The sequence below is a fragment of the Periplaneta americana genome, chromosome 4, assembly GCF_040183065.1.
Source record: "Periplaneta americana isolate PAMFEO1 chromosome 4, P.americana_PAMFEO1_priV1, whole genome shotgun sequence".
NCBI classification, from domain to species: Eukaryota; Metazoa; Arthropoda; class Insecta; order Blattodea; family Blattidae; genus Periplaneta; species Periplaneta americana.
In genome coordinates, this window is record NC_091120.1 from 99240401 (window position 1) to 99260711 (window position 20311).

A 20311-nucleotide genomic window follows, 5' to 3' on the forward strand; every position below is an offset into this window, starting at 1 on the left:
GAGTAGGTACAGAATTATTTCAACATGAGTTACTGATGCGAAGTACGAACCTGGTAATTGGAATTACGTACAATAGTCCATAGTGCGATAATATGCACATTAGAACTGAAGCCTGTATCGAAATGAACAGCCACCATTTTCAAAAATATGTTTAAATATCCATATTATAATTATTTTTCAATTTAACTTCATTCTCTATAGTGTATGCTAATGTGCTGTAGACAGTATAATATACACTGCATAATGAATACGTCCGCATGGAAAGCTCAGTTCGTGAGTAAAAACACTCATTGTTAATACTATACTGTATTTTGATTCAAGAAAAACCTAATGAAAATTATCAAACTCAAAAGCGTGATATTTCCTAGTTTACGTAAATGGATGAACTACTTTTCTTCCCTCCTATACCTAGTAAAGTGATTTGTTTGTATATTGCGCCAGTATCATCGAACTCCAGTCGTGGAAGAGGTAGCAAACGGTGTTTCAGGTTCTTAATCGTTGATCCAAAGGTATAGCCAGGTTAATATTAGAAATGTTGGTAAAAATGAAATGATGTCCCTGTATTACGTGCGATTTATATTGCACAAAGTTGATACCTATGTTATTACTCAACCAAGGCGAGGGGAGCCCTGGGCGTAATGTGAACTATCGCGATGCGTTATTACGCGAAAGCAGGAGCAGTAGCGCCACGGCTCCGGGTTGCAGGACTCCACTAGCCTTGGTGGAGTAAAAAAACAATCTACAGTGGCTCTGTTTAGACAGTGGCGACAAGGCAGCATAAACTCCGCCCATCGTCATATTGTAATAAATTCAAGCACAGGCGATAGGGATATAATTTTCTATATCTGGAAATGGAAGCCCTGTTATTTAATTTCAGGTAATAGGAGATTCTGGAAAGAATATTTCGTACCTCAGAAACTTTTTTTGAGAGGTCTCTCCATTTTCAATATCTTTAAGTACTTAGACTGAGCTCGAAAAATAACATAAAATCAACATGTAACTTCTACGTTTGATGAAAAGAAGATAAAATATTAGTTCATATACTCTTCTAATATTTTTATTGCCGATGCATTTTTATTGTCAGTACCAGTTTAAACACTGTGAATGTGTACCTGCAAAATAACGCTGATATTGCATTACTACATAGTAAATTGTGTATATACAAACTCAGGCCTATACAAAATTTTCCTTTTAACAGTGCTGAGCACTACTAAAACAAACCTTAAGCCAAGTAATTATACGTATTCTGTTCTCTGCTCATAGATCTTCATTTTTATACATTTACCATTTTTAAATTTCGGTACCATCATACTCGTATTTTCAGTATGAATGTCTAAGAAAATTAATACTGCACTAAAAAAATATATATGTATATATATATATATATATATATATATATATATATATATATATATATATATATAAGCATACATATAAGCAGCAAAATTATATTTCATAAATTATATGAAAAGAGCTTCTGTAGAAGTGCTGAACACTTACAAAATTAGAAAGTATGGCCTAATGACATTTCATAAGAAGTAATTTATTATCATAATTCTCTTGCCAAACACAGCATGTATGTACTTTTTAAGTAAATTGTAAATGTCAGTGGTACCTACACACTTCGTTTAATACAACTATTTAGACCAATATTACGTGCGATTTATATTGCACAAAGTTGACACTTTGTTACAGCAAATTATTCAAATGTGCCACTTACCACTGGATTTTGCAACTACATAAGTAGATTGTAGAAATTGTAGTGACTGTATTAAATTTGCTGGGCGATAAGCTCCAGATAAAAATTCAAGGTTTTTGCTATCAATGAAAGTTATTCACAATAACATGGACTGGCATTGCTTTTGTGTAAATATGAATAGTAAGATTTCTTTATTTGCGCATTAATCTGAAATAAGTAACACCGTTTGTGAAGAAGGCAAAATATCTTGTTCCAATTAGCTTGGTGACAGTTGAAGTAAGACTTTCTTTTAATATTTTCAAGCATTTCTAAATCGATTATAATTGATTTTACTATAACACTGTAAAACTGTTGCATCGCGGTAGTCCCTGCAAAGTGAAGAGCCCTTGCTAGAAGAGGCCCTAAAATTCCCGTCATTCCTAATTTAATCATATACACTTAAATTACTCATTATTTGTTGTACTATAAAACTGATGTTGTCTACATGATTAAGAAAAGGCAACTTAGATGTCTGCTAGTTGGTAAATTAAGGACGCCCAAAAGATAACCTCAGGGGTGTAGGAGGAGGAGGAGGAGGAGGAGGAGGAGGAGAAGGGCGAACGTACTGACGTAATGATATATAGGTCTACAGGTTTACACTTATTACAATTTCTAATATAAAGAATGTGTTCGAAATCTTTTTATGGTAAACAATACTGTATTAACAAAACTTTCTACGAGTGTTATTATTGTTACTATTATTTATTTATTTATTTATTTATTTGTTTATTTATCCATTCATTTATTCATTTATCCATTTATTTATTTATTCATTTATCCATTCGTTTATTTATTTATTTATTTATTTATTTATTTATTTATTTATTTATTTATTTATTTATTTATTTATTTATTTATTTATTTATTTATTTATTTATTTATTTATTTATTTATTTATTTTGCTAATAATTGTAACATGAAATATAATATAAACAGAAAGCTTTATCTCGCCCCTGAAAGAGTAGAACTCGTGCTCAGGGGCGGATTCCTGAATTGAAATTAAGAAGTATATAATACAATTTGTCTTATGTCTACTAAGCAATAAGAGTATATAAATTTAAATTTACAATTTTTCTTTTTTTATAAAATCCATACATAACTTTTTTAATTTAATACTAGAACTATTAGAATTGACAAGATTAGGGTATTTAAATATAAATTTGTTATATCTGCAGTGCTTGGGAAAGGTGACATAAGTCAGTTTTCACAAACCTTTTTTGATAGTTTATTGACAACTTACACTGGTTTATGTCGATTTGATTGTTTTCTGTATGAATTATTGTAATGGGAGGAATACCTATGTATTTTTTTCCAAGCGAACAGATGTTCCGTAAGTTGTCAATAAATTATCAAAAAAGGTTTGTGGAATCTGACTTGTGTCACTTTTTCCGAGCACTACAGATATATTCTTGGGCCTAAATTACTACTATGATTAAATACTGTAGCAGTGTTGCATTTTGATTCAAGCAATCTTAAAGAATTCATACCTTTTGTTTCATAACTATGAGAATACAATTCAAAATTATTTTGATTTTATATATGAATTTTATTAATACAATATAATAATTTTGTCTTATTTCAAGAACATTAAACTCTAAAAACAATTTTGAGATGGAAAATCAATAGGTTCATGAAGACATACTTTAATTATTTTCTTATGTAATAAATAAAGTGGATTGAAATTGGATTTAAATAAGCTACCCCATTCTATAATTCCATACATAATTACCGATTGAAATAAAGTTAAGTATATTGTGCGTAATAAACTTATTGCAAGTAATTCCTCAATAAAACAAAATAATATATTATTTTACGTAATTTATTACAAAGGTTATTATTACTATTGGCTAGCGCATTGAAATTAATAATTTAAAAAAAAATAATACAAATAAATAAATTACTGTTATAGATGCTATTATCAATAGCAGTATTAACATATAATAATAATAATAATAATAATAATAATAATAATAATAATAATAATGATATCACCATCAACATATATTTTTACTTTATTCTTTAAAACCACTGCTGATTGAATTTTCTGTTCCACCCCTCCAAGCCCACCCACTCTCAGTTTTGAATTTCAAATTACATCCTATCTTCACACAAACACAGTGTTAGTGGGAATGACAAACCCTATCCACATTCCAAAAAAGAATTAATTCAGGCCATCCGTTTCTGAGATAGAGACGTAATGACACTTTTTATTTTGAAAGTAGTAGTGTCAATATTCCTATACTTGAATATAATATTGTTTTTCTGGTGAATTTGACAAAAATAAATTTAAAATGTTGTGAGTCAGCTTTGATGGTTCCAGATGTTGGATTTCAGTGCGAAACTCGCCATTAAACTGAGGCTTATTATCTTCCTTATTATAACAAAACGAATTAAAGTAAAGTAATCAGTAATCACACTTCATAGGAATGAGTTTACAATACGGCACATTAGAGTTGCCGCCATTTTCCTCATGTCTCTTACAAAATAATTCACTGCTCATCAAAAATGTTACATTAATCTACCCATTTATTTAAAGAACAGGTAATATTTATCAGTTATTATCAGAGACCGGAACTTTGGCAGAATGCCTTTTTAAATGTGTTAAATCTATCTTCATTTTGAAAGTAAATCTGTACGAATTATACCTTTGTGATTGAAACGTCACAGTTTTATGTTGCCCTTTTCTGCCTTTTTTTAATATAAATGCCTAATTTACAAAATAAATGTTTTTTTTTTGCCTTTATTTGATTATTTGTCTATTATTTATTAATTTATTATTTAAAATTGCCTACAGGTATATTTTAATTTATTTCTATAACCGCTACACTGAAAATGACTTCACCGAATGTGTATTATTGTCTTTCAGTCAGTTCATATTCTCTTTGCAACAATGAGTGCTGCCGTGCAAAAATGTATAACAGTAAGCGTTTTAATTATCGCTTGTGTTTATTTGACAAGGCAACAATGAGTTATTTTTTACGGTTATTTTTCTTTCAGTTTTCATTGCGACGTTGTTGTAACTGGCAGCAAGATTCCGAAATTCAGTGTTCCTTTACGCAGTAAATTGCAAAGTTACTTTAATACTTTTGGATCCGGCAGTGAAGTACTTACATGCAAAATATGTGAGCAGTCAGTGAACTACGAAAAGAAATATTTCATATCGCAACATATCAGTACAATTAAACACAAAAATTCACTTTCCAAGGCTACTGGGAAGAAGATTTCTTTGCTTCCAACAGCAATTGCAACATCGAGTCAAAAATCTCAATTTGCATTCGACTTATGTAAAGCTTTTCTTGCTGCAGAAATCCCTTTGTGGAAAGTGCAAGGTTGTGTGTGGGTTTAGTGCAAGATTTTTGTAATTGCCTTTTATTGCGTATTTTAGCTATTTATAATGCCTTTTTGCCTGCCTATTTTAGCTATTTATGATGCCTTTTTGCCTATTATTTTAGCTATTTATGATGCCTTTTTGCCTGCATTTTAGCTATTTATGATGTATTTTTGCCTGCCTATTTTAGCTATTTATTATGCCTTTTTTGCCTGCCTATTTTAATGATTCATAATGCCTAAACTTCCGGTCTCTGGTTATTACATACGTGAGCCACAGCAAGAGTGAGGACAGTACATATTTCTAGAGGTATCTATAAGCATCGTTCAGGCAGTAATAACCAAATTAATCGAGCGTGTGTTCCGCATTGTTCAAGTTGTTCACCGTAACCATTGAATTTCTCACTCGAAGCGTAACAAAACTGATTGAGCTGCTGTGTCGTTTCTCTCCTCATAATAACACAGCCGGATAAAATGTGTTTCCTCGGTTTTCAAATATAATAAGTGAAGAAGATCGCGCTGCATGACTAGAATCTTTTGCGACGCTTTCATGTTGATAAATTTATCTTAGTAAAGAGTGACCGTCCGAATCACCTCGTTCAAGCCAATACTCTCCATGCATCATTACACAGATAACACCTACATTTACGGAAGCAGTTGATGCGATAGTTCTGTCTATACCTGAGTGACAAATTCGACACATCTTAACGTGATGTGAAACCTGACAACTCTATCTGCTCGTTAATATCCATTGTTGAGATTTAGAAAGTATTTTGTTTTAAATTGATTTTACATGCATGTAATATAGCTATTATTTTCTACAAATATGAAAACAAACATATTTAAGTAGAAAGTTAAGTGCATTTTGTGATTATGAGTTGTGGTCTTTATCACTCGACTCGATTTCTCAATAAGGCTTTTCCTAGAGAAATGTAACCGGAAGACGAATTACGTAATAATTGGAGCCCGGATTTTATGTAATTAGATATTCTGTTCCTATATACGGAGTGTCCCAAATTGATGTATACACTCTTTGAAATACTATTTCACAGCAAAGAAATGAGATAGAATACAGTTTATGATTCAGAAAGCAGTGGAAAGCATGGAAACATGAATTAAATCCTTCGAATAAAATCCCGCCAAAAAAGTATACCACATAAAGCAAAATTAGAGATACATAAGCAAGTAGAAGTTAAAGACATTTGAAATGATATACAATATTACCTATAAAACAAACTACATACTATTGGAGTTAGGGGTATAGTTTTAAAATTATTCCAATCATATTTTAGTAACAGAAGGCAAATGACCAAAATTGAAGATCAATTTAGCGAATACAAATATATTGATATAGGTGTACCGCAAGGAACAATTTTGGGACCTATTTTATTTCTAATATATGTTAATGATCTGCTAAATATAAATTTAGAAAAATTTAATGGATCTATATATTCATATGCTGATGATACAGTAGTTATTTTCAGTGGTTTTTCTTGGCAGGAAGCATATAGAAATGCTAATATAGGTGCTAACATTGTTAAAAAATGGCTTAATTCCAACTTCCTTTCTTTAAATATATCTAAATCAACTTTAGTTCCTTTTTCGTTAACAGCTGCCAGTGTTCAAAATTTAAAATTTAGCGATAAATATAGACTAATAATACACAGTGAAAATTGTTTAGATCCCAAAAGTTGTAAATGTCCACCTTTGAAAGAAGCCACGTATGTCAAATATCTGGGTATCATTATTGATCAGAATTTAAAATGGCCTCATCACATTACTTATCTTTGTAAGAGGCTTCGTAAAACAATTTATAAATTCGTTAATCTTCGATGCTACTTACCTATTAGAGTTCTACGAAATGTTTATTTGGCCATTATTCAGTCTATCATTCAATATGGTATAATTGTTTGGGGTGGAAGTACAAAAATTAATCTTAGTCCGTTAAATTTACTACAAAAACGAATAATTAAAATTTGTTTGAAGAAACGTTTCGATTATCCAACTAAATTAATTTATTCTGAATTTAATGTATTTAATATTGAACAAATTTATAAGTATACGCTCTTAAAATTTTATCATAAAAATCGTAATAAGTTTGTATTACAGACACACAATTATGACACAAGACGAAATATTAATTCAACATTAGTAGAACCTAAATGTCTCACATCTGCTGGTCTAAAGCATAGCATAAATTTTGGCCCTCGGTTGTACAATGCTTTAACTAAATTACACCCAGAACTTCTAACATGTAACCCACTAACATATAACAAGAAAATTAGAAACGTGTTAATATCTTCAATTTGATTAAATAAATTTATAGCCTATGTGTATGAATTAATCAACCTACATTATATTTGTATTCCATAATTTTGAAATATATTTTAGTCCTACTTTTCACGTGCGATATTATTCTTCTCTAGTGTTAATATTATATTATATACTTAATTCCATTGCCGCTGTAATTATATTTTAGTTCCTATTTTATTTTACTTATTTATTTATATTATTAGTATTATTATTATTTTATTTTATTTTTTTGTTTTTATTTATTTATTTTTTTTTTATTTTAATAATATATCTGAACTGCGACCGAGCACGAGCGCTGCTCATTCGGTCTCAAATTTTGTTAATACTACTGTATCTTCTTTTTATATTGCTTGTATTATTTTATTTGTATTTCTCAATGTTTGTTTTTGTAATTATATTTCTTTATTCTGTATATTTGAATTTAAATAAATAAAAAAAAAAAAAAAAAAAAAAAACGAATATCTTGAGGATCCTTTACAACATGAATTACTATACCAGCACACATAAATAGTAATGCCTTAAATAATGCATGAGTCAACAAGTGGAAAAAGGCAAAATAGAAAAACCTATAGATAAAATCGCTGCCTGATGGATCGCATCCTATAGCTGCGTAAACTGCCTGCCCAATCAACGGTTATGCGCAAACAGCCGCTAGGTGGCAGATAATGACATTACATATACTGATAATATTAATAGTGGTGGGCACTACCTGCCACCTAGTGGTAAAATAACTTTGATTGAGCAGGCAGTATAAGGAGCCATAGGATGTGATCCAGCAGGCAGTGGATAAAATACTTTTATTAAATCTAACTTCATCTGTTTATAAACAAACATGGCGGTGTAATTATCGTTCGATGAACATAAGTGGATACTGAAATGTTATTGGAAAGTGAAAATGTTGTTGAGGAGGATTGAATTTTTTAACACAACCAACAAGGTTAACTATCAAAGAATCCGAGACAAGTTTGAAGTCGACGGAAGGCTGCAAGATGTGTTGAAATGGCGGTGCGGAAGAAAGAGAAGTTCCACCGATAACGAAAGTGTTGATGTAGTCATGCAGGCTTTCGCATATTCCCCAAAGAAGTCAATGAGGCAATGTTCTCGTGAGATTGGTATCAGAAAATCCAGTGTGCATCGAATTTTGCGAGCTCAAAAATGGAAGCCTTACATTTCGAGACTTGTCCGAGCACTAATGATGAACCGGATAGGGGACAGGAATTTTTTGAGTGGTTCTTGAACACGTGTGATGAAAGGGAAGATTTTTCAAGACTTCGTTGATTTTTGTCAGATGAAGCCACATTTAAGCTTAATGGCACAATTATGTGTATTGGGCTAACGAATGAGTGAAGAAAGAATGATGCTGAAACTGATTAGGAAAAGAAAAAGGAATTGGCTGGTCACTGACTGAGAAGAAACTGTCACTGGAAGGAATGGTAAATGGAAGAAGAGTTCAGGGCAGAAGAAGATATGGGCCACGCTGTGCATGATGTGTATCTGTGGAGAGTTATGTTGTGTAGTAGAGTGAGAAGTTTAGTGCAGGTAACACTGAATAACAAAAAAACACTTTCGGTGGATATCTTGGTATTCAACAAGCGTTCTAAGACAACTGGAACATGCTGATTCCGAATATGCAAACCATTTGTCTCTATTACCCACCATTCTTGAGATATAGGACATCAACCATTATGTTTAACAATTCACAGACAGGAATTTCAGTAGAGCATTTATTGCTAATGGAGTAATAATGAACATGGCTTTAGCTAAGAAAATGGTGCAAATGCGCCACATGGCACATAATTATAATAGTAACATAGTTGAAGGTATAATACACATGTAAAATACATATGTATATATATATATATATATATATATATATATATATATATATATAAATATAGAATATACTTCCTTAATTTAATGTGTGTTTTTGTTTGAATTTCTTGGCTGTAGAATTTCATTTGTGCTGAGCATTTGTCATGTCGTGCTCAAGCGTCCAGCAGTAGTCAGCCAACATCGCTGCACTCCCATCGACCATGATAGCGAGATGTCTTAATGAAAACGTTCATCATGTTCGTCGCTGACTGAACTTAGGTTCTCGAGGAAGAAATCAAGATGTGAGTCGAGGAGATGTATTTTGAGGGACGTGTTGCAACCTAGCTGTCTGTACGCATTGATGCACTTCTGCACAACATTCACATAGTCAGCCGATTTATTATTTGCAAGGAAATTGGCTACAACTGCCTTCAATGCCACCCATGCATCTCTTTGAGTATCACCCAATAAGTCTTGGAAGTGACTGTCAGCAATGATCTTCCTCATTTGTGGACCTATGAACACACCTTCTTTCACTTTCTCGTAACTCAACTTCGGAAATTTGTTACACAGATACCCAAAAGCATCTGAGTCATTGTCTAGTGCCTTCATGAAATTCTTCGTGAGCTCCAGCTTTATATGAAGCCGTGGCATAACTTTGTCATGCTCAACCAACGGCACACGAAGGACGTTTATACTTCCTGTTTGCATTCTATCTCTGACTGGCCAATTTTTCTTTATATAGTGGTTCTTTCTGTCTCTGCTGAACCACTCGCAGATGAAGTAGCAGTACTTGGTGTACCCTGTATGTATTCCCATGAGAATTGTGATAACTTTTAAATCACCACAGATACGCCAATTGTACTTGGAATAGCGTATTTTTTTTAAGAAGTGGAGATATGGTTTCGTACATCCCTTTCAGGTGCGTAGAATATGCAACCGGTACTGAAGCATTTCTGTTTCCATTGTGTAATAATACTGCCTTCAAACTTATCTTATATGAGTCTATGAATAGTCGCCATGCTTCAATGTTGTATTCCACCCCGAGGCTTGACATAAGACCTTGAACGTCCGTGGAGTAGCAACTTCAAAAGTTCTTTGTGTATGTGCCGAAACTGTGAATTCGTTGTGCAAGGAAATTAAATTCTTTAAGACGTACCGAGCAGTTCAACTTGACCTTTCGTTAGTGCCAGGTTCCGTATGAGATCGCATGATCCCGTATGAGTTTAACATTATTCATCAAATGAATATCTTCTTCAGGTTGATAGTAATCAGAGTCTGAGTCGTTGGCAGGAGATGAAAGAGGACAATCTTCATGCGTTTCTTCAGTAACTGTGTATTCTGCAGATGCTGTTGGTATTGGACAAGTGACGGGATCATATGGAATTGGTTTAGAAACTGAAGAAACGTCAGGTTACTTTACAGATGCACGAGTTTTGGAGGAGAAGTGACGTTTGCCAAACAGAAATAACAGTCTGTGATGTGGTTGCTTCATTCACGCCATATCATAGGAACTCCAAATACCAGATGGTTGATCTTCTTTTCCTTACTTAACCAACCGCGCAAGTTGCATGCACAGGTCGAATAGACTGTGGTGCCTACGTCTTACTACTATCCACCTTCGAATCAAAGTATAGTTTATATGCTTTCATCGCAAACGGCGTAAAAGTCTTCCGATGGGATTTGCCTATTACATAGCCGCACACGTAGCAAAGCACTTCTGGTGAATTTCTACAGCCTCTGGATGCCGTAATATCCACCGTCCACTGTCATTGTCAATGAAAATAAGTAAAAAAGAAACAAATGAAAGTATATTAATGCAACAGAACACAAACGACGAAATTTTTCAGCATTACATTAAAAATAACGAAAAATGAAAAAAAAAAAAAAAAAAAAAAATCGACAGTGTTCCATGTAAAAATAAATTTTCGTCGATAATTTCAAAACCTGACGTGATAGAGCAAAACGGTTTTCAGATTTGAAATCAGCATGAAAAACTACATTACAAACAGTAAACATCACGTCAGATATCTACCGCTTGTTTATCAGTGTAATGGGTAAGCATGATGATGAAAAAGGGAGAAAAGGAAACCGGATGCCGGCACGTAGCCTACTCCTGTCAAATAGCACCAAAGGGACTGCCAGGTTTAACCTTCTCATCCGACGGAAGAATAACTATCAACAGTGACATGGGCCTATGCTTTCCCTTCATATGCACTGCGGAGAGATTTGGAATTTAACCCAGGCATATTGGCCCACAATTAGAAGTTGTGCGCGGTCACCTCTCCTAGTCCCGAGGCAGAAATTTTACACGAAAATCTCTGACCCCGCCGGGAATCGAATCTGGGTCGGCTAGTCTACGCTAACACAGAACTAACTCGACAGACTCGACAATGTGTAGACAAGAATAAAAACCAATACCTACCATTGACGAATTTGAACCCGTGACATCCAGTGCAAAGGCCCATTGTTGTAACCATTATGCCAGGAGAACCGCTTGTAGAGATGAATAAAATCACATGATGGGAAGAACTTCAGTGGAATTAAAACAATAACAGACAACATTCCTTTCCTTCTCTTGTGGCCAATAGGCCACTATCGCTCCACAGATTGTATAAAAGAAGGGTGGAGGAAGCGGTACAAGTACTGTGCTACAGAATAGCTGGTAAAAGAGTTGAGGCAGACCATGAAAACGATGGGCAGAAACTCTGCGAAGTTAATTTTAATAGTGAAGTCGGAACGGACTTCAGCTCAATCCATAAAGTGAAGAAGAAGAAGAAGAAGAAGAAGTTGGTTCTTTTAGCGGGAAATATTATGTGCTTATAACCTGTTTCCCGAAAGACGAGATCAAAGATAATGGCTAATTAGTTACAAATCTTTAACTTTATTCCCCCGTAATTTTACTGCTCAATGTGTCGAAAGTTTTGTTGATTTTTTTAAATAAATTGTTCATTGATAAGCTAAAGGATTTAACGAATGTGGACGTACTCGTAGTTCCACTAGATTCAGATACGCAGAACTTGTAATGCATGATATAAATTCGAGAATCTAAGCATTAACACAATCTTATTCGCAAAATAAAAATTGCATAAATTCAGAAAACGATTTGTACTTTGACACTTGCCTCAAAGGATAACTCTCTTGCGTATTACGTGATAAGCAGGCAGCGCATTATTGTGTTCCCAAACGTACAGCGGACCGAGTAGTTTTTTCTGGTACATGTATTACGTCACGTGAATGCATAAACAGGGTAAAATTTATTACAAATAGGTACGCATAGACTATGAATCATAGTACAATACAGGCACTCCATCGTCAGTGATGTTTAGATAAAACATTAAGTTACGACTACATTGTGATCTGATTCTAATACTGAATAAGTTGAATTTCCATTCAGACTTTTGTGTTAATATTATTTTAATTTATCAATCTATGTTAATTGTGTTTAATTTTGATCTGTAGTTTTTAAAATAATTTTCTAATGGGCTCGTTTCTGGACACAAGTTTGTCCCATTCCAATTTCGCTAGAGCCAAAATTAATTTAATCTAATTTGTAAAATATACAATATTTATTTCTTCTTTAATTTCTTCCTTTCGAAAGAATACCTTCAGAAAGATCTACGTTACAGTTGGTTATATTCGAATTTCGGAAGTACTATTTCAGCATAAGAAATGGAAACATATTATTATTTATGTGAAATTATGATCTGTGCTGTGATGTAATGTATTATAAATATGGCCCTGTAATGTCATGTGACATTCCCTCAGTTTAAACAAATTTTATGTGACGTTCGTAAAAGATTTGCATTTCATAACCTCAGAATGTGTGTTTTCGTTCACTGCAACGCGTAGGCCTGTAGGTTTTGGTAAATGAATTATTTGTATATATTGTGTAAAATATAAATATTGTTAAATTGTATATTAATTTTTGTTATTATAATTGTGTCCCTGTAACGTAGGAAGAACATTTTCTTAGCTTAAACAAAATTTTTACTGACAATTATGGTAAAAGATATGAATTTTATAATCTCAAAATATATGTTTTGTTCACAGTAACAAAACTGATTTTGTTACATGAATTAATTGCATATATTGTATATAAAGTATATACAGTTAATGTGTGTCATGTTTACTGTTACGTTGTATAATATATATATTCTATATACTAGTTGAGCATTATTATCTAATTATATTTGCTATTATATGTACCACTAATATATTGTAGAGCGCTAGTTTCGAAGTTTTAATGCATTGATGTGGTTAAAAAGTAGCTGGACAGACCATTTAAATTTAGTAGCAATTCCACTTACAGTTGTCATGATCCATTATATTTATTATTATTATTATTATTATTATTATTATTATTATTATTAGTATTAGTATTATTATTATTATTATTATTATTATTATTATTATTATTATTATTATTATTATTATGTAATGACCTATAATTTTCGTAGTCAACCTGGTTGGCGAGTTGGTATAGCGCAGGCCTTCTATGCCCAAGGTTGCGGGTTCGATGGCATTTAAGTGTGCTTAAATGCGACAGGCTCATGTCAGTAGATTTACTGGCATGTAAAAGAACTCCTGCGGGACAAAATTCCGGCACATCCGGCGACGCTGATATAGCCTCTGCAGTTGCAACCGTCGTTAAATGAAACGTAACTTTTCGTAGCGTCCTGACGTAAGCATTTAGCGTCAGAATTTCAATTCTGAACGGCCAGGATGTACTAACCGATAACTTCCTTCACTTGTTTGGGAACGAAAATGCGCTGCTGCTGATAAGCTATCTTGTAACTTTGTTACCAAATCCGTGACTGCAGCCTTATTCAGGTGAAAACGTTCCTGAATCTCTTCTACACTATATTTTGTAAAGAAATCAACCCGAGTTCTGTACGCTATTGGTCTATTAATATTACATACAATATCGAATATTTCTTCATCTGAATAAGATAAACTTATTCTGAAGATTTATAAAATTGATAAAATTGCTTGAATGGAGATACTCCTGCTCGAGTCTGCTCAAGTTGCGATGTCGCTTACGAAAGCGAATGGACTATAACGTACATTGAGCTTTTAGGCTTTCACGATGACTGTGATTGGAATTCGACTTTTGGGTAATCCAATGTATCCTGACACTTGACAAAACAACTGGTCTTTCTTTCATCGTCCTTAGCAACCTGAACAATGGCTTTATTCACTGCAGTGAATTAGAACTTTTCCCATGACAATCAACACATTAACAATCATACAATCCAGCAATTTTTATATATAATAGTTAATTTGATTTTATTTGAAAAAAGCCTTCGATAGAGTAAACAGAAATAAATTCATTCATTTATAGCTTCTACACAAACACATTACGAAGAAAAGGCGTACAATTTAAAATTGAATTTAAATACCAATAATGACATTTAGATACCAATGGATAAAATATTGTATAGCTCACGAGAGTAAACAGATTTTATGCACTCGTGAAAATTACTTTCTACTCGGACATAAAATCGAATTTTACTCTCTTGTACTATTAATACAGTATTTATTTTAATATTGTATAAACTAGGAAATGTACGAAGTATGAAACAGATCCATAATATACCGTTCAACAAGGTGTGTCCATTAATTTGAGAATGGAAGGATTTGCGGACAGGAAATTCCCAATTCTACAGAACATTTTAGTAACAGAATAAAATTGTTTCAATGCAAAGAAAATTAATTTGTTACATTTCCCCACTGTGCTAACATCGAGATATTATATGCTAAATAGATTATAATTATGCTAGATCTAGCACCAGGATGTTTAATCTGGCAACACTGATCATCTGCAGCTGTTGAGTTAGTACAAGAAGAAGAAAAAAGATCTCATTTGAACTATTTGTTGCTTTTTGTAACTTTCGCGTCTTTTTTTTTTTTCTTTTACAGCAACTGCACTCTCTAACCGGTCAAACTGTTCAAATAAAGTTCCAAAATTATCACACCACACAACTGATAATAATCATTAACTTTCCGCAAAGAAAGCTCGTTCGGATAGATCGTTAGCACTCCAAATTCTTATTGGTATTGGAATTTGAATGAAGGCCCATTCATTGTTGGTAACACAAGTTAAATGTTTAGCAAAATTTTGCATGATACGATTTCAAGTAGTGTGCGGGGGATGTCTGTGGACCCCTAATTCCCAGGCCCGCCTTCATTGCAGGCGTTGCAGGCCCTAACGTCTCGCCATATGTTTACTTACATGAAATCAGGATCTGTACATTAACATCGCTCCACCATTAACTATCTACATAAAAATATAGTCAAATATAATGTTTAATGTATTTATATTCATATGTTGTTATATAGGTTCATCAACGTATGCTTCTCTGTCTATCTAAATACCCATCCATCCATCCGTCCAACCATCCATATACTCGTTGTCAAAAGAAAAAGTGGCCGCTCTTTAGAAGCTAAGTTCCCTTCGGGAATCTTCGTTACAATTCGAAAACAGCCGATGTTACATGTTGTTGGACCACGTTGCCTGATATGACCAGTGGCGGCTCGTGGGTATTGAATTCAGGGGAGCTGCATACAAAAATAAACCATGCAACTTACCTTATTTAAATATTAGTTCCTTGCGCCTTGTCTTGTAGGTTCCAAACTTTTGAATCATCTTCTTATTAAAATCCGATATGTCGTTTAACATAGTCTTTACAATGGAAAACATAGCTAATGCGGTCAGTCTCTCTTCTCTCATCGTATTTCTAAGATAGGATTTTACTCTCTTCAAACACGAAAAGCAACGTTCTGGTTCGGAAATTGTCATTGGTATGGTGATAGCTATGCGTAGTAGTTTCACAACTTCTGAAAATGAGGCCTGCAAGTTCTCAGATAGAAGAAACTGCAAGAGCTTGACTGCGTCACTGATATTTTAGGATTCTTGCCTCTGATACAACACAGTGTGTTCCGTTTTTAGTTTGTCTTTATCGAACATTAGAAAAAGTTTCACACATACATTTAGGTCATTTTCAGCAAATGAGCTTTTATAGCATTCAAATTTTTCTTGACACAGAAGAGAAGATAATATCAGATGATCTATGAACTGGAATCGGGTGTTAGCTTGTGTGATAATGAGGTCACACACTTCCTTGGCTGCCGCAACCCTTGTCTGAATCCCTTCGACCTTACGACGCTTTTTAGGGTTTTCATTTTCACAGATCTAGCTGCTCAACTGTGCACTGTTCCGTATTGTCTGTATGGCATTAACAAAGCTTGATATGCAGAGTCGACCTCAGTAGCATAGTCGGTTGCGGGTTCGATCCCGGCCCAGGTTGATGACATTTAAGTGTGTTTAAATGAGATAGGCTCATGTCAGTAGATTTACTGACATTTAAAAGAATCCTGCGAGACAAAATTCCGGCACATCGGCAACGTTGATAGGGGAAGACCGTGTATATTGGACCACCTAAGTTTGAATGGCCGTAACTCACTTATCATATTGAGAAAAATGTCCCTGAATTTTTTATGATGGTAGATTGCCATAATAAATCTCTAAGTAGAATAAGACTTCACTAATTTTAATTCTAGTACTTCAAAAATAAAATTTAATCAAAATTTTGAAGCCGTGTAACTTGAGCCAGGGTCGTGTAATATGAACCAGAGGATCGTGTAACTTGGACCAGGCATATTAAACACATTTAACTCCTATAATGTTGTTTATTCAAACAAAAATTTGTGTCAAGCAATGATTTCACATACAACAGTAATAAAATAGTTCATCTGTAATTGTTGCACATTCTTCGTGGGCCCATTTTCCACACCGATTGCACTGAATCCAGTCTTTGTTCTCACTTTCACCACAAATAACACAGCGTGTTTTGGATGTCACCTTAACTTTCGAATGAAATAATGTTCTCTTCTTTGCGGTCTTCCCATCTGATTGTTGCTGTAGAGCATTCTTGTGTGGCGTATCGGTCAGCACCACGCCAGATGCATTGTATCTCGTTCCGTATTTTCTCTGTCCAGATTTTGAAGACGAAGGCAAAGGGCTTATTTCCTTCACTGACATATTCTGTGAGACCAGAAAGTAGCTCCACATTGTCTCCCATCTTTTTCTCTGCTGATGCTGCTGTTGTTGCTCCTTCCACTTCTGCTGCCCGAGATGCTGATGGTGATGGCTCACCATTCAAAGGCGATCGGTCACCAAAGAAGGCTCGAAATCAGCCTCTGAAAACACATTTCGGTCGACAGCCAAAGACCAGTGTGCCTGAAGCCATTCATTGCAATCTGCATATTTGCTGCTCTGTGGAATGCCACTCCTACCAGTGAGGCAATGTGCTGGACATTCAGCCGCTGTCCTGGAAGTGCCCTCATCTTCGTTGATATGGCAGCTGACATGAATGTGTTCAGAGGTTTGAAGAACGACACGTGCAGCGGTTGGAGACGGTGCGTGCAGTGCGACGGTAGAGATAACATAATCACACCGAACTGACGGCAGATCTCAATCGCTTTCAGCGACTGCGTATGGCTACTGTGACCATCTAAAATCAACAATACTTTCTCCTCAGGGCTGGGTTTGACAGTTCTAATGAAGTGCCTAATCCATTCACAGAATGTGTCAGAATCCATCCATCCCTTATCCTGACAGCGGAAGATGGTGTTAGGAGGTGCTCCAAATGTGAGAGACTCCATCATTTTTTTCCTAGCGTAAATCAGCATAGGAGGTACAAAGAAGCCACTCGCACTCATGGCATACACTCCTGTAACATTCTGACCTCGCTCACACGAAGAAATGGCTCCAACCTGATGTTTTCCCCTCTGTGCCAGAATCTTCTCTTGGCGTTGAACGACAGTGTGGGATGTCTCGTCCATGTTGAATATTCTGGCAGCAGTTAATTTGTGTTGGTCGACAAGTTGTTCCAATGTGTCAAAGAACTTGCCGACTACAACCCTGTTGAATCCTGAAGCCCTGGCAAGTGATGTGGCTTCTGGCTGCCTAAGGCGAAGTTCGGGATGGCGCTTCATAAAGCCGGAAAACCATTCTTTGCCGGCAGACTTCGTTTCCTTGTTAAACCGAGTGGCAAGTTTATTCTTCTCTGCAATCTCGTATGCTAATTGCATAACACTTCTCTGTGTCAGTCTGAAATTAAAGAATAAGCAGATTAAGTATTAGGCCTATATTAAGTTTGATTGAATTAAGTTGTAGGCCTAATGTAGGCCCTAATATACATTTTGCTGTAATGTATTTACCCATAGAACATTTTTTCTAGCTGCAGAAGATGTGTCACAAGATCATTTTCAACCTCTTGTGACAAGTCAAGTGGGTGACCGGGCTGTCTAATTTTTTAGCATCCTTCCTTTTGTTGTATCTTTTAAGGGTGGCACTAGGTATATTATACCTTCGTGCAGCCTCATTGACGCCAACCCCTTCCGATATTGCAACTAAAGCGAGTTGCAGATTTTCTTCTTTCCACTTCCCATACACTCCCTTCGCTTTTCTTGCCTGTCTTGTAGTCATCTGTAAAGAAATGGCGAAAGCAGAATTCGCTAAAAAGTTGTAATTGTCGACCCACCAAATGAAACGAAGTCTTATTACATAATTTAAGAAATAAAATATTATTAACATTGAAATAAACTAAAGTAATGTTTTATAATATTATTATTTATATAATATTATATAAATAACATTATAATTATATGTCCTTACAAAATTTTCATCCACTGACCTCTGATTTTTGGAAATTCACACTAGTGAAGAAATAATGGACAATTTTATCTTCTAAATTTGTTATATTGTAAGGGCTGGTACATTTTAGCATTGGCTCAAGTTACACGCTTTGTGATGGTTCAATTTACACGCATTGTAAAAGAAACACTTAAAAATTATTTACGTAAAAACTACTTTACAAACATTGATATAAATTTCACTCAACTTACCTCAAACACAGGTATTTCTTCGTATGTATAAGGCAGTCTTGTATTTCTAAACGTCTTCGCACAACACGCTGTCAAACTATTGTGAAAAGATTTGAAGAATTTGGGGACAGAATGTTCGACACCGTTATGACCATGTCAAGCCAACCCTTCATAATGAGATTTATGGACAGTTGCCTACCATGTAGAAGGTTCAAAGCGCTGTATAAAGTACCTTGCAAACTATCCTGGAAATAGTGATTGCATCGGTGGATCAAGTTACACACTGATCCAAGTTACACGGACTTCCCCTATAACCCTTGCAGTTGCGAGTGTCGTTAAATAAACCATAATTTAATTTTTATATGCAGATTTGAACCTTAGAAATATCTAACTGGCGATGTTGTAGTCGGTTATATAATATATCTACATGATACATCAATAAATGAAAAAAACTGAGCCAGAAATTGAATTCAGGATCTTCAAGAGCACACACCAGGGCGCTTGTCTAATTTATTGTGAGATGTTAGATGTTTCAGATTCCATTATGGTTTGAATACATTCTAGCAATGGCTCCTTCTTCTCATGAAGAACATTTATTGTTCTTATTTTAAAACTCCTTCTTGTTGCCCCAGCTGATGGAATTGTCTTTGAAACACATTAATCTAATACGGACTGTATGGAGATCGAGAGAAGAAAGCAGGGATACTGTATAAATCAGGAAAAAATATGCGAGCCTTTGTATTTTGTTTAGCAGCTCTTTCCATTATGAGATTCAACTGATGGGCACTTAATTTCACATTTCTCCTGAATTGGTAAGGTTCTGAACTTAATAGACTGTAAATATTGTATAGAATTAAACATTGTTGCACTTCTTGTTATACTCACAACATTAAGGAAAATATATTTAAAACTGCGCGCCACTGACAAGCTGCTGCAAATTTTGCAGCTTCTGGAAACTGGATTCTTGGCCAGGGGCAGAAGGGGGAGGTGTAAAACTAACGCGCAAAGCATCGGAGACGAGTCTGGCTTCGCTCTGGCAGCACCAGGGGAGGAAATGGCTTCATCCATAGTCCTTATCTCTGGCTTCGCTCTGGCAGCACCAGGGGAGAAAGTGACTTCACTAACGATTGCGTGCATGTCAATGAGAGCGAAATTTTAAAAATTCGAGCCGCTAAATAGAGACTGTATAATAAGTTCTTAAATGTATTTTACAACATAAAGCGAGACAAG

General features: G+C 34.6%; 1 protein-coding gene across 1 annotated transcript; it reads right to left on the reverse strand.

The window, feature by feature from the left end:
• Window positions 1-17365: 17365 nt before the first annotated feature.
• On the reverse strand, window positions 17366-18824 carry LOC138698940 (uncharacterized). The gene is made up of 2 exons (XM_069825138.1): window positions 18416-18824; window positions 17366-18305 (listed from the first exon to the last, which is right to left on the reverse strand). The coding sequence occupies exons 1-2, from the start codon at window positions 18424-18426 to the stop codon at window positions 17366-17368; spliced, it is 951 nt and encodes a 316-aa protein (XP_069681239.1). The 5' UTR covers window positions 18427-18824.
• Between the last annotated feature and the right edge of the window lie 1487 nt (window positions 18825-20311).